This window comes from Bos grunniens, chromosome 1 (genome assembly GCF_055505025.1).
Source record: "Bos grunniens cultivar Pamir isolate PY7600 chromosome 1, Bosgru_T2T1.0, whole genome shotgun sequence".
Taxonomy (NCBI): domain Eukaryota; kingdom Metazoa; phylum Chordata; class Mammalia; order Artiodactyla; family Bovidae; genus Bos; species Bos grunniens.
The window spans coordinates 107224701-107251185 of NC_141165.1; the positions used below are offsets into that span (position 1 = coordinate 107224701).

Here is a 26485-nt window from a genome sequence, read left to right on the forward strand (position 1 = left end):
CAATGGACGTGAGTCTGAGTGAACTCCGGGAGTTGGTGATGGACAGGGAGGCCTGGCGTGCTGCGATTCATGGGGTTGCAAAGAGTTGGACAAGACTGAGCGACTGAACTGAACTGAACTGATTGTTGTTATTGTTTAGTTGATAACTTGCATCCGACTTTTTGTGACTCCATGGACTACAGCAAGCTAGGCTCCCCTGTCCTTCACTATCTCCCAGAGTTTGCTCAGATTCATGTCCATTTAGTTGTGATGCTATCTAAACATCTCATGCTCTGCTGCCCCCTTATTCTTTTGCTTTCAATCTTTCCCAGCATCATGGTCTTTTCCAGTGAGTTGGATCTTCGCATCAGGTGGCCAAAGTATTACAACTTCAGCTTCAGGATTGGTCCTTCCAATGCATATTTGGGTTGATTTCTTTTAGGTTTGACTGATTGGATCTCCTTGCAGTTCAAGGGACTCTCAATATCTTCTCAAGCACCCCAATTCAAAAGAATCATTTCTTCGGCACTCAGCCTTTTTTATGGTTCAACTCTCACATCCGTACATGACTACTGGAAAAACCATAGCTTTGACTATATAGACCTTTGTCTGCCAAGTAATGTCTCTGCTTTTTAGTACACTGTCTAGATTTGTCAGAGCTTTTCTTCCAAGGAGCCAGCATCTTTTAATTCTATGGCTGCAGTCACCATCTGAGGTGATTTTTAACCCAAGAAAATAAAGTCGTCATTGTTTTCATTGTTTCCCCGTCTGTTTGCCATGAAGTGATAGGACTACGTGCCATGATTTTCATTTTTTGAACGTTGAGTTTTAAGCCAGCTTTTTAACTCTCCTCTTTCACTTTCATCAAGAGGCTCTTTAGTTCTTCACTTTCTGCCATTAGAGTGGTAACATCTGCATATCTGAGGTTGTTGATATTTCCCCCAGCAATCTTGATTCCAGCTTGTGATTCACCCAGCGCAGCATTTTGCATGATGTACTCTGCATATAAGTTAAATAAGAAGGATGACAATATACAACTTTGATGTACTCCTTTCCCAATTTGGAACCAATCCATTGTTTCATGTCCAGGTCTAAGTGTTGCTTCTTGACCTGTATACAGGTTTCTCAGGAGGCAGGTAAAGTAGTCTGGCATTCCTATCTCTTTAAGAGTTTTTCACAGTTTGTTGTGATCTACGCAGTCGAAGGCTTTAGTCAGTGAAGCATAGTCAGTGAAGTAGAAGTAGATGCTTTTTCTGGAATTCCCCTGCTTTCTCTATGATCCAACGAATGCTGGCAACTTGCTCTGGTTCCTCTGCCTTTTCTAACATCAGCTTGTAAATCTGTAAGTTCTCAGTTCACACACTGCTGATGCCTTTCTTGAAGGATACTGAGCAGAATCATTTGAAATGAGTACAGCTGTGTGGTAGTTTGAACTTACACACAAGAACTATACAAAAAAGTTCTTAATGACCAGGATAACCACAACAGTGTGGTATCATTCACCTAGAGCCAAACATTCTGAAGTGTGAAGTCAAGTGGACCTTATGAAGCCTTGCTACAAACAAAGCTAGTGGAGGTGCTGGAATTCCAGCTGAGCTACTTCAAATCTTAAAAGATAATGCTATTAAAGTGCTGCACTCAACATGTCAGCAAATTTGGAAAACTCAATAGTGGCCACAGGACTGCAAAAGGTTAGTTTTCATTCCAATCCCAAAGAGAGCAATGCCAAAAAATATTTAAAAAAAGATACACATGAATATTTTAATACCACAAATTGAAGACATTTAGATAGGAGACAGAGGTTTATCACTGCCAACAGTTACAATTATTAGATCTGTTCAAGATTTTAATACTGTAGGGCAAATTTAATATTGTAGGGCAAAGGGTAACATCAGATATGCAGATGTTACCACTCTAATGGCAGGACCAAATTTGGGTTCACTCTGATGGTCTCTAGTATATCTATCGAAATCACATTATTTAAGAAAAATAGAGTACAATTTATTTGAAAAGACAGCAGAGTTAGACTATGAGAAAAGGCCTTTCAAATGAAGTTAGTAAAGAAGAATAAATTGACTTACAGTGAACTGTGATGGCTGCTGAAGCAATCATGCTTTTTTTGTCTACCAGGGAGCATTTATAGTCTCCTGTTGCATTGCGTTTCACATCTGTCAGTGTGTAAGTATTTGAACTTCTAATTCCTTCAGGCTGTCCCTTTTGATAGAGGCAAAAACATCAGATGATTATACTTGGTAGCTACAATAAGAACAGTTGTATTTGTTGATAAAAATGACATTTTTCTCAGATAAGAAAAACAAAGGAATATGTTTCTTTGATTGGAAAAATGATATTAGATTTTGTATGATCTGAATCCTGGGAAAATAACTGATAATTTGATTCTAAGGAAATTGAGAAGGTAATTTACATTGTATTGATGGCATATATTTTGACATTATGGCTTGTGTTAAAGTAAAATTAAAAAAATAGCTAATATTTTATTTTTACATTTATCTCTTAATTTAACAAAAAGATTTGAGAGAGCTTAAAAGAAAACATAACATATATCAAATTAAAGAAAGAAAGCAAGGAGGGAGAAAAGAAAGGAAGGGAGGTAGAAGGTGAGGGAAGAAGGAAGGAAGGAAGGGAGGAGAAAATAAATTTTTAAAAGAAAAAAGAACTAGTAACTAAGAATTAAAAAATATATTTTAAGTATTAGGAGTATATATTAACAAAAAACATAGTGACTGCTAAAACTAAGACACAAATTTGGCTCTGTAATCCCTGAAAATCAATGTAGAAACGTAATTAGTTTAAAATTTTCATTTGCATATCAGACAAAAACACTATGTCAATTTATTAGGATACATAGAATCATCTGTCAACATTTAAGTATAAAGGTGAAAGTGAAAAGTGTTTAGTCACTCCGTCGTGTCCAACTCTTGGCGATCCCATGGACTGTAGGCTACCAGGTTCCTCTGCCCATATTCCAGGCAAGAATACTAGAGTGGGTTGACATTCCCTTCTCCAGGGGATTTTGACCCAGGAATTGAACCTGGGTCTCCTGCATTGCACGTAGATTCTTTTCATCTGAGCCACTAGGAAAGCTCCTTAAAGTAAAAAGAAATCACTTATACTTGTCTTCTGAGTAATCTGTGGTTGATAGTCTTAAGCATTACTGAACAATGCAGTGGGTAGCATAATGAACAGACCCCTGCAGTAAACACAGTAAGAGTTGCATATGGCTTCTCCCAAAGCAATGTTTTGTCAAACACAAACCTGAGAAGGCTATGGGAGAGCAAGCAAGTGTCCTCAGACGTAGCTCTCACCTAGTCTGGTTCCACAGCACTATGACATCTAGAACACAGCCAAATTATCCTCTAGATGTCACTTCTTTCAGTTCCAATACTGATAAAAGTTAAGAAAATGGCCCTTCATGACCATGTATGATGGCAAGATATAGCCCATTGCTTTCCTCTATCAAGCTAAATATAATGGGCAACACAAGTGTCCCTATATTGGAGGTGTTCAGGAACACCCTCTGTGTGGATTTAGAATCCACATCAAACCATTTGCTATCATCATTCTACATTTTATATTTGTCTGCTTATGAAGAGCAGATTATTTTGGTTTATTTGGATGATGAGACTTTGAGTTTCTACCATTATGGTTTCCTATGATCAGGTCTTCTCCTGTTTGTCCCTGATTCCACTTAACATTGAATAAAAAAAGGCAAGAACACTGGCATATGCCAAAAAACTTTTAAAGGACATTCCACAGGTGTCCATTGTCTCTAAGAATAACATCCTTTCTCACTTAAGCTGCCCAAGAACATACAATTCTTAATGTCAGCCAACTGCCAAACAATAGGACAGAATGATAGCCGTCTAGCTCAAGTAAAAATCCTGAATCACTTACTGGTAAGTAAAACAAAAACTCCTCAGGAGGAGGGTTACCATTTCCCAAGCATTTAAGAGTGATATTGTCCCCTTCTTTGATGGCATTTTTTGATGGCAGCACTTGTATTGTCACCTGCTCTGTAGGATCTGCAAGAGTCACAAACACAAGTTAACCATTTCATCAAGTACCAAATTACTTTGTACATATAATGTAAGTGACTAAATTATACACAGTTTTCTCAAGAAGCTAGTAATGGTAATTACTTAAATGTATCTTTTTATAGAAGGACTGAAGTTAATAGCTACTTGCTATAACAAGTACTAATCTTGGTTAGAGCAAACTACAAAGAAGCTCTGTTACATAAAAATCAATTTCTTCTTAGCAAAATGTCTTTACCTGAAATAGGAATGACCATAATTATTTTATGTGTAAAAGACCAGTAGGAACAATCTCATTGTATAATCTCATTATAAGGACATTTAACTATATTACACATATCTTACAGTTTGGAAAGATTGCTAGAAAAAGAGCTAAAACTATCAGGCACCCCCACACTCATATTACACAATAATATCTTATATTAAATAAAAAGGGACATGAGCCAAATAATACCAGGAAGATTTTTGATCTGCAGGAGAGCAGATTTGCTTTCAGAAAGATGAATCCCATAAACAGAGCAAGACCCTTAATATAATACAATCAACAGAACTGTGAATGTATTGTAATTCTTTTCTGTTCATTGGAGCCAAGATGCAACCTTAAATTCCATTTCGGTCATTTTTAAGGAGAAAATAGGGCTAAAGGGTATTCTTTGGTCAAGGCTACTGCTCAACAGTAGAATGCTAAAGGAATTAAAAGCTGGATGCACAGTGGACCATATCTACCCAACAGGAAATCAAAGGAGGCGGTGTTGGCAGTTATAAATGACCCATTTTCTAATATATTCACTTGTTATGTAGCTGGTAATACAATGAACAATGAATTTGGAAATCATATAATGTAAAGGTTTATTTTAGAGAGCCTTTTCCACAAGGCTTAATAACTACTGAGGCATGTGTCTATATTTCCAAACTGGCAGCACTAAAAAGAATCCATCTATGAAGACTTACTTTGCTATTAGCTAATAAAGTGAGATGAATAAGTAGTATAGCTGTTTTTCCTTCTATCTCTTTCAATCATTTACTTGCCTTTCTAAGATTAAAGGCAGAAAAAAAAAAGAAACCTAGAAGGGTTGTTATAGATTGCCTCTGACTTTTTTCATGCTTGGGCATTTCTGAATATTTGCCCAGAAGGTTCTGAGGCTAAACAGTAATTGACTTAGTATATTTGTTCATTTTTCTGAATTTGCCCGAGGTAATTCCCTGACCAGTTCTCAGTACAGTGGGAAAGTAAATAAAGTTTGTCCCCCACTGGCCTTCCATTTTTAGGCCTCCCTCACTCATTCACATGGCCCTTCTCTGCCTGGTTTGGTCTGTCTCACGTCACTGCAGCATATCTCTGACCAAAGCTGACACCAGAACAGCCAGGAATCATAATCGATCTTACTTTCTGCTTTATTTTAACCCTGCTTGTCTGTATCCCTTCTTCAATAGGCTCTGCTCTGTACTGGAGAGTTGAAGACCTAGACTGAGATGAGGGGGTTAATGTAACACGTTGGAGTTTTAACAGTGGCTTTCTGGATGCTGGCTAATGTGCGTCCAACAAAATTAATGATCTCATACTCTCCCTTTGACTTTGAATTTTACTCTATTAGTAAATCATCAGTCTGCCAGTTACTCCAGCTTTCTCCTTTGTCTTCTCTTATCCACTCAATCACCCAATCTTAATGACTAATCCTTATATTTTGCATCTGATTCTTCCCTTCTCTTCTCCCAACACTTCCCTAGTGAAGGCTCTAATTAATCTACATCTGAAACATTGCCACTAAACGACATTTAGTTCCTCACCATAAGCCTTTCTGTTTTCTACATCTTTATACATATTTTCTCTAAATCAGTTTTGGAAATAGTGCTTTGACTATTACAATGATATTTAAAAGTCTTCATGCATTCCCAACAAGCAAAGATTGAAATAAAAATTTCTTAATCTGGTATCCACAACTGCTTTGAACTTACTTTGGGTAAGAATCATATATCTCATTACTCCATATATACCCCTACATAATAAACAAAAGGGTCTACTCAGTTTTTCTTTTTCTCATCTCTCCATTTATCTTATGTTCATTCATTTGGTTAATACTTGTTTAGTTCAAGTACTAAGTGCTGGAGTTACAAAGTTGAAAACAGCAATTCCCTGTCCTTAGTGTCCATCATAAATAAAATTCTTTTATTTATGATGACATCAAACTTATAAATTAAGAGTTACAAAGTTTAAAACAGCAATTCCCTGTCCTTAGTGTCCATCATAAATAAAACTCTTTTATGATGACATCAAACTTATAAATTAAGACTGTAACAACATTAAAACTGCCTAAGATGCATAAGCATAGCAATCACTGGTAGCTTATAGATTCACCAGATGAGGAAGCTTCCAGTTGGAGCTGACCCCAGAGCTAGGTTTTGAAAAATAAGATGTTTGCTGGATAATAAAGGTGACAGCGTGACAGCATATAAATAGGAATGTACACAGCATTCTACAGGAGGGATCTGGAAAATAGAACAGATTACAGAAGGCAGTGAAGTGGTGAAGGTTGAGAAAGGAAAGGGCCACGGCTATAGGAGACTCAAGGCATCTTTGAAATTGAAAATGTAAACATCACCCTGAAAGATCTGGGGAGTTGCTAAAGAGTTTTCATCACAGGAGTAACATGTTCCCATTTGTGTTTTAGAAAGATATTTCTGGCCACAGCTTGCAGGGAAGTTTGGGGTGAATAGACAGGAGAACTATTTTTGAAGCTGTTACAAAAATACCAGCAATGAGGAATGGTGGCATAATCTTAGGCAGTGTCAAAAGGCACAATTAGATACACACAGATGAAAGAGGTACACTGTGAATCAGATATACACAGATGAAAGAGGTAGATTCTATAAAACTTTCAAGATGAATTGATCACATTTCTTTATCTTGAATGTATACTTCTGTACTTTTCATTTAGTTCCTCTTTCTCTTCTCTGAAGTCATACTGGAGCAATGAAAATCGCTCAGTCATGTCCAAGTCTTTGCGACCCCAGGGACTATACAGTGCATGGAGTTCTCTAGGCCAGAATACTGGAGTGAGTACCCGTTCCCGTCTCCAGGGGATCTTCCCAACCCAGGGATCGAACCTAGGTGTCCCTCATTGCAGTACCAGCTAGGCCACCAGGGAAGCCCATGAATACTGGCATGGGTAGCCTCTCCCTTCTCCAGTGGATCTTCCTGATGCAGGAATCAAACCTGGGTCTCATACCTACTGGATGAGAAACTCTAGAGCCAGGTCCAATAGTCCGTATTCTCACAAGTCCTTCAGGGGGTTCTGATGCACAATAATGTCTGGGGATCACTATTCTTGCACACCTGAACTCTCAGGACTATTCACTGAGTCTCTGTGGCACTTACCAGTTGCAACCTTGCACTGACAATTTCCTTCTGATGCACATATCTTCTCTACTGGAGAAACCTCTTGAATGTCAGGACAATGTCTTAAACACTTTTGGGTCTTAGCTTTGAAGGCCAGCACTGCATACATTGTGGCTTCTCAAAAGCTCTGCCAAATATGTCCCGCACAGCCAGTCACAGTAAAATCATTTCTTTCTTATTCATCCAAGGACTTTTCTACCCATCTATTTCCCCATGCCTGATATTCACATAGATTCTGTTCTTTCTAAGCCAATTTTCCAATCTTTTCCACTCATCTTGATGTTCTTTCCTATTTTGTACTTCTGTACTTACACCAAGATAGTTTATTTCCAATTGAATATCCCTGAACAGAGTTCTATTTCCACATACAGAAATAATAGTTTGATTTTAGATAAGCTGTACATGATGAAATCCTCTCAATCCTTGCTTTTAAATCAAGTTGAAATTTGTTTACAAAGTTTAAGGCAAAACATCTCATGATGGTTAGAGCAAGTGGAATTTCAGTTTTGCTCTTTATATAAGATTCTGCACTTCATGGAACCCAAATAGAAATGTAGCTGAGATAAAACTCTTTGAAGGTTTAATGGGCATTTCTACTCTTTCTCTCAAATAGATGTAGAAGTATTAGGTTATTCTACAACATATGACAGTATTATGGGAATTTATAATTCATTAAAAATAGTGAAATATTGTGTATCATTCCCTGAAATATATGTCTATATATTTTTCATTCCCTGAAAAATATGTCTATATGCTTATTAGGTAAAAATGATAATAGTACTTATTAACAGGCATTTAATGTGCTACATATAGTGCTATTTTAGATTTTTCATTTCACTTAATCTCCATAACACCACCATGAGTTAAGTATTATATTTTTCCTATTTCAAAATATGAAAACTGAGACAAAGTAGTTAAGCTTATTTTCTAGAAATACATAGTAACTGACAGCAATGAAACTTGATTGAGCCAGCATCTTTGCTCTAAATCATATTATCTTGACTTCCATCTTATAGGAAGGAACATAGCATTGGAGAAAAGGATTCTAATCCAGTTGCTAAAGCTAATTTAGGGCAAGTCTCTGAGTCTCATTTTGCTGTTAAATAAAATAATGGACTTAGATGATCAAGAAAGTTCCTTTGTAGTCTAATATTGCAGGTTTTAAAATCTGTGGTGTAAAGTTAAACAAAATACCTTGGAATTCAACATCCTATCTAACTTATGCAATTGATTGCACTATTAAAATATTTCTCTTTATTAAAATGGAAATTCCATATCTAGAAAACCAATCAGTCATAAGTCTCTATTCATCTGTCATTCATTCAGAAAACCATCAGCGGCATTCTGAACTCCTACAAAATCCATGACTATGTACCAGGGTTGAGAATTAACAGAAGAAATCAGACTAAGTTAGAGAATACAGAGGAGATGATTATAAATAACAAAGTAGAGACTGAAAGCTATCATAAGATGGGTGAGCATTTATTCTATAGGTCTTGCAAAAAGGAAGATATTATTTGGGTACTATGGAATAGGGATGGGAATTTGGAAATAGATTCCAAAGAACTTATGAATTGGGACTTAACATTGGAACATTTTTTCCAATATATTAAAATTGTATAATTATATTGAGGTACTTACAGTAAATATCAAAAACTGCTTGTTCAGAGTAAACTGTTTTCTGGCCAGATGGTCCATAATATGTCACAGAGCAGGTGAATGGCATTTGTATGTCAGCCTTGGTTGTCTTGTACTCCAGGGATGAAGTCATGGTATAGAGCTGAGTTACTGAGTCCATTTGCTTTCTAAAAATTATGACCACCGCTGAAGAAAATAAAGAACACTAATGGTAGGATCTTTCATCGGAAAATCACAGCCCTTAATTAACTGTCATAGCAACTTTGAGAAGTGGTTCGTCCTTCTTACTGCATTTAACAGGAGGGAAAATTGACATGTAGTGAGGTAGATGTCTTTTCAAAAGCATGAATTAGAGACATGGACAGAAATAGAATCCTGGGAATTGTATCTCCCACTCACTTTAATTAACTTCTAGAACATGCCATATACAGAGATAATTTTCTCTGCTCTTGATTCTTCTGCACAAGGTCTAAAATGACGGGTTTTAAAAAATCCCTTACTGATTTAATGGATACTTAAGTAACAAAGAATATAGAGTCATAAATCAAAAGAGGGCAATGCATTTAGACTCAGGATAGACTAAAGAATGCTTAGACAAGAGAAAGGCAAAACAGGTCACCTGAATTTATTGCCCACTTCTTACCCACCTCCTTCAAGAGGTTGCAGAACTTTTCCATTCCTGTACCATGTGATGTTGCCATCTGGATAACTGTCTTTTGAAATGCACTCACCCAACTGCAATATAGAGAGGAAATATTACAACCTTGGTTCCATCACGGGTTGTCCATTTGAAAGTCCCAGACTCCTCAAGGGATGCAGAGTTACTCCAATGATTTCTTGATCCATTCATTTTACAAGTCCCAACTAAGGACTGAATGAATGCACTCTTACATAAAAACAATGTCTTGTGTTTAAAATTATAGTCTTGCCCATTTTAAAATGTGCAGTAGATGCTGCCACCATTAGTAAAATCACATTCATTTAAAAGCATTACCCAATTAATTTTGACAGTCTTCATTTTTAACGTTAACTAAATAATATAACTGCATTAACATTGGCTATTACCATGGTTGATAGATCTGCATTTGAAAGAATCATTAACGGTGTTAAAATGAGGCTGCCTCTCCAACTTCATGCTACATTTCAGATGACATATACTTACAATGAACTGTAATCCTCACCACTGTACTTCACATGTGTTTTTAATATTTGTGTGTGTGTGTGTCTGTGCATGCGTGTACATGCTCAGCCATGTACAATTCTTTGCAATCCTGTGGACTGTAGCCCACCAGGCTCCTCTGTCCATGGGCTTCTCTAGGCAAGAATACTGGAAATGGAGTAGGTTGTCATTTCCTACTCCAGTTTTTAATATTTGCTGCTGCTGCTGCTAAGTCGCTTCAGTCGTGTCTGACTCTGTGCGACCCCATAGACAGCAGCCCACCAAGCTCCCTTGTCCCTGGGATTCTCCAGGCAAGAACACTGGAGTGGGTTGCCATTTCCTTCTCCAACGCATGAAGGTGAAAAGTGAAAGGGAAGTTGCTCAGTCGTGTCCGACTCTTTGCGACCCCATGGACTGCAGCCTACCAGGCTCCTCCATCCATGGGATTTTCCAGGCAAGAGTACTGGAGTGGGGTGCCATCGCCTTCTCCGTTTTAATATTTAGTGTTTATCAAATAATATTATGCAGTCAACTTTAATCTGATTCAAGGAATTTTGAACTTGCTTTTTCCTCCAATAAAGGAAATTTGGGCTATTCTAATTAGTGAAAATGAGATTATGAATCAGGTGATGTGCTCATATATGGAACTCCAGTTTTGTCTTTCCTTCAAATCTCTGCTAATATGATTGTACAAATCTGATCTTATACCTTTACTTCAACTTTTCAATAGTTTGTCAGTAAGATAGAGACCAAACATTATACATGACAGAAGGTTTGTCAGAATCCAGCCTCTCTTAACCCTTGAGATTTACTTCTTACTGGGCTCTCTTGCCCACTGGCTTGAGCACCCAAAATTCCAGCAGTACAAATAATGTGCTTCCCAACCATGCCGTTTCCTTTCACATGGTATTATTTCATATTGTTGGGAAGCCCTTTCTGACTGTGGTGTGCAGAAAATGTACTCATCTACCATGACTTAATTAAACGTTCAGTTCATTCAAACAAGAAAGACTTATGCTTTTTTTAAAAAGAAACTCTCATCTCCCCCTCCTCCCTTCAGAAATAACCACATCTTCCTCTGTGTCTCCTTTCTACCTTGTGCAGACTTTCTAACTGGTGCCTGGAACACCGGCAACTCCACAGAGCAAAGTCTATCTTATTTGTCCTGGCATCTGGGGACAAGAAAAGGCATTCAACAATAGACTAAGGAAAGGCAATCAATCAAAAATAAGTTCTTACCTTTTTAAGCTTGTCTGTCTCAAGAAATGGGGCTTTGCTTACAATTTCAGGTTTAGATGGTTGCTCTAAAGTTAAACAGAGAAATTTTAAGTGTATGTGGAAGAAGAAAATGGACATTTGTGATTTGGTTTACAGAAAAATAATTTACTCAAAGTAGAAAAATAAGCAACACAATAAAGTTTTCCCATATAATCTATAATTAATAAATCTGGTTAGCTACCCATTCCAGATATTTGCTTTATTATATTAAATATTATTTTAAATGCTTATTACTCCTGTGAATAAAATATTGGTGACATTTTCTGGATGCTTTATAAACAGTGAGTATGGTTTAGATGGTAACAGAGGTTAATGTATTAAAGAGGACATATTATCTGCAATTGATTACCATGTGCACTTTCTACTTATCAATAATTTCCAACTCTTTAGATGAAAACTGGAGTTCACATGAATTTGAATCACAGGGGTGCTTATTTAAAATACAGATTTCTGAGCTCTACCAGGCCAACTGAATCATATCTAGGGGAAATCCTATAAACCTATCTATTCTTAAAACAAGTTCCATTGGGGATTTTGGGGCACAGTGTAGTTTAAGAATCACTGCTCTAAAATCAAGGGAAATATATAGTGGTTAAGGGATGTAGAAACTCAAGTTTCCTATTATCTCAAACCTTGTCTTTTAAGTGAAGTTATATTATGAAACTATAAATGTGAGAAAATCTTTCAAATTTGGAACCTAAGATAATGGACAGAGGCATTTTCAATATAGGAAGTTCTATAAGCATATATTCTAATAGAGGCTTTGGGAAAAACTGATTACAAATTGGATCAGCATGGTATTATTTAAACTTATTTTATTCTAGCCTTTAGTTGTCTATCACTGATGGATTTTTTAACTTATTAATTGGCCTAACAATTAGTCTATAGAAAATGGATATTTCCTCACATTGTCATTGATTTTTATGAGTTTCACGGAGAACTATTCTATTCTCAAATAAATAGACAAAGACAACCAGCTATCCTTTCTTCCATAATCTTACTGTCTACCACTGTACATTTACTACCGAACTAAACTTGTTTTTCTATAATTATTATTCAGTTTGGAATTCAGTTATCAGACATGTTACCTAACCAGACCATTATAGGAAACATGAAAGAAGACAAAAAGTCTTTGGAACAGCAAAATGGGTATCACCAAGATTCCAGGCAAAAATAATGTAATCTTCTTCAAGTTAATATCCAGCGTTAATTTTCCCTTTGCAATTATTTTATATTAGAAATTAGAACAATGAATAATAATAGTGAATTTCCCTATGTGTTGAACTTGCACTTCAATTATAGGAGGCCTGCTGCTGCTGCTAAGTCGCTTCAGTCGTGTCTGACTCTGTGTGACCCATAGACGGCAGCCCACCAGGCTCCCCCGTCCCTGGGATTCTCCAGGCAGGAATACTGGAGTGGGTTGCCATTTCCTTCTCTAATGCATGAAAGTGAAAAGTGAAAGTGAAGTCTCTCAGTCGTGTCTGACTCCTAGCAACCCCATGGACTGCAGCCCCCCAGGCTCCTCCATCCATGGGATTTTCCAGGCAAGAGTACTGGAGTGGGTTGCCATTGCCTTCTCCAGACTATCTACTGTTAATTCTAGAAATATAATTTTCTTGATACAGTTTCCTGAAGACCAATTATCTATATTCTAAATGCACAGATTCAGTTCTAATGAGGTGGATGAAACTGGAGCCTATTATACAGAGTGAAGTAAGCCAGAAAGAAAAACACCAATACAGTATACTAACGCATATATATGGAATTTAGAAAGATGGTAACAATAACCCTGTGTACGAGACAGCAAAAGAGACACTGATGTATAGAACAGTCTTATGGACTCTGTGGAAGAGGGAGAGGGTGGGAAGATTTGGGAGAATGGCATTGAAGCATGTATAATATCATGTATAAAACGAGTCACCAGTCCAGGTTTGATGCACGATACTGGATGCTTGGGGATGGTGCACTGGGACGACCCAGAGGGATGGTATGGGGAGGGAGGAGGGAAGAGGGTTCAGGATGGGGAACACATGTATACCTGTGGCGGATTCATTTCGATATTTGGCAAAACTAACACAATATTGTAAAGTTTAAAAATAAAATAAAATTTAAAAAAAAGAAAATATAAGAAAGATTAAAAAGTGAAGAAAGACAGAAAAATAGAAAAGAATAACAAACAATTACATTAACACAAATAAGAAGTGACCTGGCTATCTCATTGCTAAGAATGTGACCAAAAATTATGAAAAACTACTCAAAATAAATAGCAATTTCTTGGAAATATGTAGCCTTCTACACATCAGCAAGTCCTAATTTTGTCACTATTTTAAAATACAATAATTAAAGCTCATAATTACAACTTGAGTTATTGATAAAACCTTAAATTTTGTTCAGAATCCAATGTTTGATGGCAAATGTCCAATGCCTTTGCGATAGGGCTACATCCAAAATATTTAAACAGAATGAAAATCTTGGGGTTTGAGTAAGTGAAAGTTCTCTGGGAACTAAAGTCAGCTACTCAGTGACACCTCTCTCAGAGCTCAAAAGAGGAAAAGTATTATATTAATTTATGTGGTTGATGAAAAGTCAAGATTAACAAGAAAAAAAGAGCAAATAGTTTTCTGTTTCCTCTTCAGTTACTATCTACGCCTGGAATATATATAGATTTGAAAAGATCCTCTAAAAAATTAGATTTTTAATAGAAAGTGCAGGTGGGCAGTTTTGTTAGGTTGCACTAATGTCTAGTTCATGAAAATCAGATGACAACTCGGTTAGACACATATTTCCTCTAATGTAGAATATATTCCTCTACTGTAATTTATAAACTCTGTATAACTGTCAATACTGGTGTGATAAAACTGTTGGTCTTTTCCACATGTCCATGTGTGCTTGTTTCCATAAACACTCTCTAAAATTTATTATTTCAATAAAAGAAAGTTGCAGCAAACCCAGGGAAACCTGATGAAAGGATACTTAAAATTTAGTTCTATTTGTACAGTTGTTCATTTTCCTATTTAGAAGAAAGAGTCATATTGAATACTGAGGAAGTAAGGCTAATACCAATTGCATTTCTTTGAGTTATTTTCTCAAACTTTTGTTTCAAATATTTCATATTAAATACATATTTTTCAGGTAACTTTCTCTCATATTAGCTTATAACAATCGATGAGTATCGGTTACAGGACCATAAAAGAGGACGTGTACTATTTTAGCAAAATTGCATATTGATTCCAAAGTGTTTGAAAAAGCTTTATGTGAATTACATCTTAATATGATTCATGGATTCATAACTAAGTATAGAATTGAAAGGAAAGGTCATGTCACAAATTTATTAGCATTATTAAAATAATTTTGTCAAGGGTTTCACAGCCAGGTGAGGATGAAGTGATGAACACAAAACTACTCTATATCACCCACAATGCACTAGAGTTATTCTCAAAAGCCACACAGAGGACAGCTCAATTTGATATGGGAGGAGAGTAAGAGGCAGGTGCACTGGCTACAGTGAGTCAAGGATGCTTCTCTCAGTATTTTCTCGACAATCACCTCTTGATGTACTTTAAGTAATCATCATGAGCATGAAATTATAGTTTATTTTCCTTATGAGATGGGAAGAGGTATTATTTTTTACATTTAAAGGATCAAAATTAAATATACAGGGTAGATCTCATTTGTTGAAAGGGTTATTTTCTGCTTCTTTCATTAAAAAAAAGAAGTGACTTGCATTTGAAGTTGAATTATTTTCACAGGGAGGGTTGGAGGAGGGATGCTCAGTTCTGATAAATATTGAGCTCAGTGTCCAAATGAAAGCTCTAAAATAACACTGTGATGTCAACCATTACTAGGAGAAGAGCTGGCTGGTCCAGGTAGACACCAGACTCGGAGTCACAGAAATAGTCTTCCTTTAACACCACACACACCAGTGCAGAAGATTAGTCTAGACTGTGATTTTCAAAGGCTTTTTAGTGCTCAAGCCCTTCTCTCATTTTTTTTCCCCTGAAAAAAATATCATGAAAAAACTTTGAAACATTGAGGGACTAGAATTCTAGTTAATCAAGTAGAAGCAGCTCCTCACTTTCCTCAGCCTTTTTCATTATCTCCTCAAGAGAATTCTAGGAACAGAGTGGGAAAATCAGCACTTAATCTGAAGTACTCACTTACAGATGAAGAGAGACTTGCACCCCTTGCCCTGACTGGTGAAGTCACTTGTCCAAGGTCAGAAATTAGTAGCAGATCTAACAAAGCTAGATCTCCTGATGCCCAGTTCAGTGATTTTCCTATTATACCACCGACAGCCATTTAGCCATTTGGCTCTCTGGGCACGCATTCAACCTCTAAGACTTTTGCACAATCACAACAATGAATCTTTGGGAGAACTTTTAAAGGTTTGCTCTTGCTAAGGGATAGTTTTATTAACTTCAAATGTACATTAAATGCAAACAGTCTGATTTTAGTGCCATTTAACTACCAAACAAAAATGCCTTATTAGTGGTGACAAAGCACCGGACTTATTTTGGATCTGGTCTGCTTTACCGGCATGATTTCTTGCATGAGAGATATAGCTTAGAACTGAATAAACAAACCTTCATCAGAGTAATAAAGTCATCAGTCATGGCCTCTAGTTTGAACGAAAACAGTTTGACTTTGCTTATGAGGCGGACATTCTGCAGCAAGCTGATTTGGGATTAGCTCACGTTAACCATACTCATTCTGTGGTACACAATGCATGTTGCTAGGTGACTCGACAGAAGGAAACAGAGGACTGATTGATAAGCCTAGTAACTCTTAAGTGACTTCAATATGTACATGCACAGAATGAAAGCCTCCATGTCACAGCTGCTATTTGCTTCACAAATAACGATCCAAAGTAAATTCATTATTTTTTAAAAAAGCAAAGTACCTATATGCTCTTGCAAACTCTTTCTTTATCATGAGCTGTGCTGTTTATTTAATTGGACTTGGAGGGTCCCGCAGTTTCTAGTATAAAACCCCATTTTCAAAAATGTATAACTCATCTATTTAAATTCTTCCTGGCCCAGAGCCTGGAATGCAAATTCTGTTTCTGAGAATCACTTTGTTTTCAACAACATCCAAAAGAGAAGGGGGGTAGCGGGAGCTGATGGTATACAGGGTGTGAGTTTGTTTTTACAATCATAGATATCCCTGTATTCCAAAGCAGCTTACAAATTTTATCGAATTAAGCCAACTGAATTTCTGAGCATTTGAAAATTATATTCTAAAAATTGTATTCTGAAAATGGAACAACCTGGATTTTCTCAACTTTCTTGTAGCTTGTCTTGATATTTGGTAATTTTAACATAATAACAAGAAATGTGACAATGACATCAATACACATAATCTTTAGAGTGATGTGACTTAATCTCTGTACCTACTGCAGTATATTCCTGTATACTTATATTTATGACATCATGGCCTAATTAAAAGATTTTGGATGCTCTCTTTAGAAAAAATGTTTCTAGGAGTGCAAAATTCATCTTCCTAATAACACAAAAGTGAAATAAAAGGAAAGAAAAAAATACATGGGACTTTGGCAAATACAGGATGGAGATTATTTGGGGTGTTTACTAGAAGGGGGCATAACTGAGAAACACTTGGTACTTGGTTTGATCCATAAAATAATTGAGTTGAGTTGATGGTTTCTGGAAAGTGCCTTCTAAGCTGAAAGGTAATCAACTGAAACATGTAATATGCTTTTACACGGTTCTTCTGGAGAACAAAGGCTTCTTTGATAGTATAAGCACTCTTTGAATCCTTGTCGTGAGCCCAAAGGAGCTTTGAAATCCATATAAATGCTTAAGGGACCATCCTACTTAGTTGCATGGGCTATTATAAGAGAAACAGGAAAAATCCAAGGTTACTTGCTGTAATAGCAAGGCCCTCTGGGTTTCTTTCTTCCCTGTTTATTTTAATAATTTCTAGGTGCTGTCAAGTTATCAGAAAACAGTGGAAAAAACAGAAAAGTAAGACCTTCTTGCCTAATTAAAAAAGACTGGCATTCTGAAACCTTTGAGACCTATTTTTCTCCCTGTAATTTCTAAGATATTATGATGTAATGAAGGTGGGATATTTTAAATATTAAAACATAAAACATTTTAATTAGAACTTCTCAAGTCATTTATTTGCAGAGCTATTTGCACCCTCACATTAACTACATAGTATCATTAGCCAAAGTAACCTACAGTAATTATTCCAAGCTTCTTTACAACTTTCTCTTCTTCCAATCCTACTCTACTTTTTCCCCTGATGGATTCCACATACACCTTCAGAGTGTGGTGAACTTCTTTATTTTATGGCAATTTTCTAAACCATTTGAACACTCTCAGAATGTAAATCAACAAGCATTAAGTGCTTAAGGTCAGAATGTGTGTGTGTACACACACATATACACATATACATATACAGAAAACTTAGGTCTCCTGCTTGCATTTTGTTATTGTTATACATCAAAATGGCAATTTTATATGGTTTAGCTTAATGTATACTTATATATGCATTGATATGCATGAATATGTGTATCAAAAATGTTCAAATTTTTCCATAACATTGTACAGAAAATCCCAATGAACTTTCTGGCCAACCCAGTATTATGTATCTATGTATTAGTATTTATCACATAACATTTATTTGTACATGTCAGTGAAAGTAAAAGTTCACAGGCTAGTTTTTATTTAACAGTACTTCATATCACAGGAAATTGTACCCAACAAAACAACAGAATATTCTTTTATTCCCTCACTGCAAATAAAAAAATATTCTGTTTCTTTGTTGGATAAAATTCTTATTTGAATTTCAGGTTTTTGTTTTTCTCATTGACAGTATGCATGAGCAGAATGAAGATCTCTAGAAGTCCTCTTACGCGATACCTGCTATACTACAGGTATCACTACAGAGAGTGATAGTACAGGAGACACTACCGAGAGTTCAGCCTTGTTTCTAAAGAACATTTTCTAGGACCAGTCATCAATCCCACTTAGCAGTTACATTCGGACTACTTACTGAACACCTTGACTACTGTAGGAGCCTCAAACACGTCGTCCTCAGTTACTAGCATGCACACAAATCTCTTTTCATCACTGATCTTTGCATTACTGATAGAGAGAGTATAGTTTTCTGAGAGGTTCAATCTGTCTTTGTATTCTGGTACATCGTCGTACTGCACACTTTTCTTTGTAGAGGACCTGAAGGCAATAAATACTGGGGAGCCATCGGGCTTTTCCTAAAAGTTAAAGTAACAATACATTAAAAAACAGGCATATTTAGACATTTCAGTATTACAGTCAGAGCAACAAAATTTTCTTGGTCATGTTATTCCATCAATATTTGTAGTTCTGTCCAAGAAGAAGAATTTTGGATATGAGCCTCCCATAAACCTTTGGTTACAGAGGATCACTCTTCATAAGGGAAAAGCTTTAAGTTCTTTTACAGCCATCAGCAAGTATACAAACATGAAAGGATGGAGCTTAAGTGATCCCAGCTTTTCTTGCATCTGAAGGACAGAATTGGTATGTTTTGAAATTGACAAGGGTTGGCCTTATGTATAATATAAAAGAAAAATAGGTGAAAACAAATGTGTTTTGTGTTATGCTACAAAAGGATTTTCATCTAACTATCACAGTAACATACACTTGAGCTGCAAACACTCGTTTAGAAATCCTAGGCAATTACCTTTAGCATGCTCATTACTTTAATCCATATACTTTATGTGCCCACACTTTTCAGTTTCAGTCAGAACTGACACAGTTGACCTTTACACATAACATAGTTTAATGAATCCTCATGGAGGAACAGTATATTTGCCCTTGCAAAAGGATCATGTCCATTAAAGCAATGGAATCCAATTAATCACTAAAACCCATGGTTTTGCTATCTGAGTCATAAAACTTAGCTCAGAGGGCTTTCATACAAAAACTTATTATCAAAATAAAATATAATCTGGCATATACACTTATGCCAAGAGAACTGAGACATATAATTCATTTCTTCCTTTGCTCTCACAAACATTCTCTTACCTAATAACAATAATCAAAAATAAGGGGCAATCTCTCTTCTACTTGGGGCTTCTCAGTGGTACTAGTGGTAAAGAATCTGCCTGCAATGCAGGAGCCACAGGAGATGTGGGTTCGATCCCTGGGTCGGGAATATCCCTTGAAGGAGGGCATGGCAACTCACTCCAGTATTCTTGCCTGGATAGTCCCATGGATAGAGGAGTCTGGCAGTCTACAGTCCATGGGGTTGCAAAGTATTGGATACGACTGAGCAGCTGAGCACACATGCATGTACTCTCTTCTACTAAACTCACAAGGTCTTGAAGAAAATAAAATATAATAAAACATTTTAAAGTGTATGACAAATTTCAAGGTGTTAAGAGAAGTAACATTTAAAAAATTGTTTTATTTACTACCGTTATGAACTCAATGCTTGTGACCCTCCCAAAGTTGTACGTCTAAGCCCTAAGCCCCAGTGTGGGCCTTTAAGAGATGATTAGGTTTAGATGAGGTCTTGGGGATGGTACCCTCATGATGGAATTAGTGCCCTTATAAGAAGAGAAAGAAGCACAAGTGCTCTCGCTCTCTCAATGAGAACACAAAGAGGTCCTATGAGCGCATAGCAAGTGGCTGCTGCTGCTGCTGCTAAGTCACTTCAGTCTCGTCTGACTCTGTGCGACCCCATAGACGGCAGCCCACCAGGCTCCCCCGTCCCTGGGATTCTCCAGGCAAGAACACTGGAGTGGGTTGCCATTTCCTTCTCTGATGCATGAAACTGAAAAGTGAAAGTGAAGTCACTCAGTCGTGTCTGACTCTTTGTGACCCCATGGACTGCAGCCTACCAGGCTCCTCCTTCCATGGGATTTTCCAGGCAAGAGTACTGGAGTGGGGTGCCATTATAGCAAGTGGCAGGTGTTGGCAAATTGGGAATAGAGCCCTCTTCAAGAACTGAGTCAGCTGGCACCTTGATTTTGGACTGCTCAGCCTCCAGAACTCTGAGAAATAAACATCTGTTTATTTAAACTACCAGTCTGTGGTAGTTTGTTATTGCAGCCTAAGGTGATTAAGACAATTACTAAGCTAAAATTGGAGTCCAAAAGGTTCAGTTGGTTGAATATCTGAATACATAAGTAACATTCTCTTTAAATCTTTTAATATTGCTACAGGTTTACAGCACGAATCCTTGTACTAAATCATTCCTTCATTAAGAAAAATATGTTAGACCAGTAACTTAAATTTCTATAGTTGTTCACTCATGCAAGAAATGACAGTTATTACATTTTGAGCACTTAACTATAAGCCAGGGTACTTTCTTTGGGCTTCTCGTGCATTAATGGATTAAATACTTATAACAACCCTGTAAATGAAACATAATACTGGCCTCATTTATAGACAATGGAGACAGAGGTTGGTTAAATAACTGGTCTAGAGCCCCAGCCAGTGTATCTCAGCAGGGCCAAGACTGGAGCTTCACAGCCTGGCTCCAATATGACTACACTATATCACTCTTGACAGCCTCAGATGCTTCTTCTGTACCAGGCACAGAGGTGGATGCTGGTGAAGAAGCAGTGGGAGTCGGGTAGGATGGGGTGCACAGGGAGGTATGATCTCCATTATGGGAGATCTCCATTATGGGAGATTACCATGCAGCAAGAGAGAAATGAATCCATCTTTCCTCTGGGTTTGCTCCCTTTCACTCCTTCCAAATCTGCTCTTTGTCTTTCAGGTTACATTAAATTGAGGTTGTATACTGCATCTGGGAATCAAGACTGCTTTCAGAGCATATGGCACTTCAAATATAGCTCATCAGTTTATTGCTGAAGCTTTTTATTTCATTAACAGTTTGAAACCTGCCATTATTGTTTGTTTTCACTGCCATTGTGCCAGTTCAGTTTAGGTGAAAAGTATTCCCTGAGCATCAGAAATGTCGATAATCACAGAAGTTTTTCACCACTGGATTCCATTTATGTTAGCACTAAGTTTGACTCTAGGTGGTAGCCTCTCAGACCCTTGGGATTTTAGGATTGTGAATAGACTTTGTCCTCATAGGCCTTAACTTTGTATTTCCATTTTCATACGGAACCAGAAATAGTTAAAAATTACCCAGGGTGAGCTGGATATTAGGAGGAGGGAACAGGGAAGTGCTATGCTGCCTTGCCTTCTTCTTCTGCCTTCACCTACCCCATCACAGACTGTGTTTAGAACTCAGTGGTACCACACTCACAACAGTTTACATTTTTCACGCAATTATCATGTGCCCAGTACTAGGTAAGTATTCTTATATAAATTACTTCATGTAACCTTCACAACAGTGTAAAGAAGATTATCATTATCATCTCATTTTTTTTCCATGAGAAAGTGGGGATTAATTCACTTGTCTGGAATTCTATAGCCAGTACATGATAGATTATGTCAGTCTGACTTCAGAACCTGTACTTCAAGAGATTGTGTTTCACTATCCCTTGGATGCAACTATGCACATTTCTATTCTGTGGAACATTTGTTCTTGCAGATATCTGAGAGAAAAAGTTGTGTGGTTCAATAAACCTAAGAAATGAATGAACTCAGACAATTCATCATGTAGCTGTATATAGGAAAGGCTCTGAGAAGTATTAAAATACAACAGTTTTCAAGAATTATTGGACCATCAAATCCTTTTCCTATTCAAATATCTTTTAACATTTCAAGGACCTAGGGAAAATTTGCCAATTGTGTTCAATGAAACATATGTCCTCTGTTCAAACTTGCAAACTATTGTGTCTTATGTGATCTAGCACTGGGAAATGGTGCCCACAGATGCTTTTTGTTGGTTTTGGTAAATAGATTGAGGTATTTTATCAGTCAAAGTTTTCAAGCCTTTCCACTTCACCTACTAGGATAGCTATCCTGCATTTCCAACCTTGATACCTGAGAAAATATGATTTTGCTATCTGTAAGAAATGAATGGATGAGATGGTTGGATGGCATCATCAATTCGATGGACATGAGTTTGAGCAAGCTCCGGGAGTTGGTGATGGACAGGGGAGCCTGACGTGGTGTCCATGGGGTCGCAAAGAGTCAGACACGACTGAATGACTAAACAGAACTGAAAAAACGAATAAAATCAGCAATGTTAAATTTTAAAAGAAGCTACCACATCAACTGAGTTGTAAGACCAAGTACCAGAAATAGGCTGCTAATACTGATGACTAGTTTTCAGTGAACATTTGAATGCTCTGGTTCCTGGTACATCTTGCCTTTAGAGTAACAACACCAAACAAAACATGAGTATGTAGAGAATGGCAACCATTTTCCTCTAAGCTCTGTCCTATACTCCTTGAGTTTATTCTGGAATTCTGCCATTTCTTTTGCTTTGAAAACTTCAGGGTGACTCTTTCAGACTAATTTGAGCTAAGAATGATCTGTTTATTGGCTTTATTTTAAAATAGCATTTGTTATGTAAGGAAGTATTCTTTTGATATACTCAACACATTAATTTCATCTTCTTACATTTATACCCACAGTTAAATGTTACCATTATGTTATTTGAAATTCACATTTACTCATAGAAGGAACTTTCTTTAAAAGACTAGAGGCAACTAACCAAGTCCTAGATAGGTCACACTTACATATTTCCATTTGCCAAACATGAGATTCTGAGGTACATCAACTCGGCAAGGCATGATAATGGTATCTCCATATGCTGAGTTTACAGTATACCATCCAAGACCTTTAAAGGAAAGGAACAAAAGAGAGACAGAAGAGTTCAAATATTCTCTTGAAGCAGCAAAGCCAATAACTTTAGTACAAGATGCAAGTCTTAGCGAAGGTTTTGTATTATAATTTTATCCTATATGAAATTTGTATTTCATTAAATTACGCAGTTAGAACATATTTCCTATTTAAATATCAACAGCTCTTATTTAACTACTAAGCCTTTGAATGTTATATGATTCAAATCCATAAATCTCAGTTTTACCAGGGAATAGATAAGTGCATGGGTGCATGGTAAGTCATTTCAGTTGTGTCTGATTCTTTGCGGCCCTGTAGTATGTGGCCTGCCAGGCTCCTCTGTCCATGGAATTCTCCAGGAAAGAATACTGGAGTGGGTTGCCATGCCCTCCTCCCGGGAATCTTCATGATATAGGGATAGAGCCTGCATCTCCTGTGGCTCCTGTATTGTAGGTGGATTCTTTATCACTGCTGCTGCTGCTGCTAAGTCGCTTCAGTAGTGTCCGACTCTGTGCGACCCCATAGATGGCAGCCCACCAGGCTCCACCGTCCCTGGGATTCTCCAGGCAAGAACACTGGAGTGGGTTGCCATTTCCTTCTCCAAGGCATGAAAGTGAAAAGTGAAAGTGAAGTCGCTCAGTCGTGTCCAACTCTTAGCGACCCCACTTACTGCAGCCTACCAGGCTCCTCCATCCATGGGATTTTCCAGGCAAGAGTACTGGAGTGGGGTGCCATTGCCTTTATCACTGAGCCCTGTATAAATAAGTAGTATTCACCCACTGGTGAAGCCCCATATAAATAAGTAGTATATGCCAAAGGAACCATATAGCATCTGGGATTTATTTTCACCTTCAACTGTATTATATAAGGAGAAAATTCACTGTATTTCATAGAAACGTAAGACTATACAAAGAGATTAATATGCTTAAATTTTTCAAAACTGGGTTCAAATATATTTGTGATTTTTATTTGAAAATACTCTTAAATTTAACTTCCAGAAAATTGCAAAAACTATCAAAAACTAAGAACACGTACAAATAAGCCCACAACTGAATCTTAATTATAAGTGGCAAAATGAGCATGAAAGTGTCCTGCTTTACTGTAATAATGGTTAAAGTACTAGTTTTCATTTTAACTCTACACAAAATATTAACATGATAAGAATCTGTAGGGAATTCCCTGGTGGTCCAGTGGTTAGAACTTTGCACTTTCACTACTAGAGAGAGGGTTCAATCCCAGGTAGGGGAAACAAGATCCTGCAAGCAAGGAGAGGGCAAAAAAGAAAAGATTTGTAGTATGAAATTTCTTCATGAAATGATTACACTGCTTTTTCGGTAGACAATCTAACTTGTTACTAAAGTATAGAAAACTTCCTTATTCAATACTTTATTGAAAAGAATGAAAATTATAACTAATTGAATTATCAATAATTTCCACATTTTTCGTAGATATGTAACATACTATTCAAATTTATGACATTTAAAGAAACATAGGCATTTAATTTGGCAATAATATAGTATTTAGCAGATCTTTTTACTTTACTTTATTTACATCTGTCTTTAAGATTAGATACATTTACAATTATTTAATTGTATTAAATGATTTAATATCTATTAAGATACAACCAGTACTTTTGCCTGGAGAATCCCATGGATGGAGGAGCCTGGTAGGCTGCAGTCCATGGGGTCGCTAGGAGTCAGACACGACTGAGTGACTTCACTTTCACTTTTCACTTTCATGCATTGGAGAAGGAAATGGCAACCCACTCCAGTGTTCTTGCCTGGAGAATCCCAGGGACGGGGGAGCCTGGTGGCTGCCGTCTATGGGGTCACACAGAGTCGGACACGACTGAAGTGACTTAGCATAGCATAGCAAGATACCTCATAATGGGATGCGGAGTGTGAAGGGGCTAACTAAATTGAAGAGAAAAACAAACGATATTTTGTCCACCAGGTGGTGCTAAAGTGCAAAGCTAAGGTATTGTACAATGCATAAATAAGACCATCTTATGACTTTCTGAACAAACAAGACAGGGTGGATACTATCTTTCACTGTTACCCATCAGTCACAACATGTACAAAAATTTCATATTAACCTTAGTAAAGAAAGAAAAGGAATTCTGTCAACTGAGGAAGGTACTTTCCTTTAAAGCAATTTTGCTCCAGTGAACAAAAACATTACAGAGAACACAAATTTTCACAAAAATAAACCACACAACTACTTTTCAGGATTTTTAACATCATTAAAATGAAGAATACAAAGTATAGTATAAGCCATAGAATGTGTTTTTAACTTGCTATTAGAGACAAAATTTGACTAAAACTTTCATTACCTATTATTTTATAATGAAAAATTAATTTTTATCAATAATTTTCAATTGTTTAATGCCAATCATATTGTGATTTAAATTTCTTTTTACAATAAATCATTGAAGAGCATAAGACTGTAGATGAAGAAATGGTCTCTTCAGCTTTATTAAAATAAAAATTGTAAGGATTTAGATATGTGGTTGCAGACAAGCAAACTTCTGGCAGTTAAGAAACTGTTTTATTTCACAAGTAGAACTTGGTTTTGTACAATACTTTGGCTCCTAAATGTGGAACTTGTATCATGTATTTTAGGATCTGTTCAAGCACTGTACACAGGGTCTTCCAAGCCATGGAAACAATTTTGTGATTTAGTATTTTTTTTCATGACTATATAGCAAGACACTTGAATATGTAATGACTCTAGAAAGTTGTGAATCTCTTCCTTAAATTATGGCAAGACATGAATGTCTAATTATTTTCTGTATTATAAAAACATCTTTTGACAACTGATGGTGTTCCCACGGTTGGTCCAGGAGTGAAAACAGATTACAGGGCTTAGGTACCAATGAGGTGATCCTTTGCTAGGTAAAGGGAAATAAAAAATGCCTTTTCTAAAAAATGTAATGCTCTGCTCTATCTTACAGACCATTTTTCTTTCCTCTTGTCTATAAAGCTTCAATATACAGCAAACTTTATAATTGATTTAAAATTTTAAAATGCTATAATTTTATAATTGAAATTAAACCTATGTGAATTTCAAGTACATAATGTATTAGCATGATGAAAGCACAATTATAGCAGGGAAGGGAACACATTTTTTTTAACCACAGTATCCCAGGAATAATTTCTGGCACTTAATGGGCATCTAATAAGATAATTTTTCATTTGAATCTTGTGGAATCCTTTCCACTTTAGTTATCAAATTAACATCTTTGAAACCAGGGAGGCATTGA

The 26485-nt window shown here is 36.7% G+C and overlaps 1 protein-coding gene across 4 annotated transcripts in view; it reads right to left on the reverse strand.

Annotated features, from left to right (window-relative positions):
• ALCAM (activated leukocyte cell adhesion molecule) overlaps positions 1 to 26485 on the reverse strand; it is a 228399-nt gene that overhangs the window by 47120 nt on the left and 154794 nt on the right. For all 4 annotated transcript variants that reach the window (XM_086321104.1, XM_086321125.1, XM_086321132.1 and 1 more), the window contains exons 2-8: positions 23121 to 23221; positions 18524 to 18743; positions 11468 to 11532; positions 9717 to 9804; positions 9073 to 9255; positions 3895 to 4022; positions 2061 to 2193 (exon numbers count right to left, since the gene is read on the reverse strand). In XM_086321104.1, coding sequence (XP_086177230.1) covers positions 2061 to 2193; positions 3895 to 4022; positions 9073 to 9255; positions 9717 to 9804; positions 11468 to 11532; positions 18524 to 18743; positions 23121 to 23221 — 918 coding nt within the window. The remainder of the gene's footprint in view (positions 1 to 2060; positions 2194 to 3894; positions 4023 to 9072; positions 9256 to 9716; positions 9805 to 11467; positions 11533 to 18523; positions 18744 to 23120; positions 23222 to 26485) is intronic.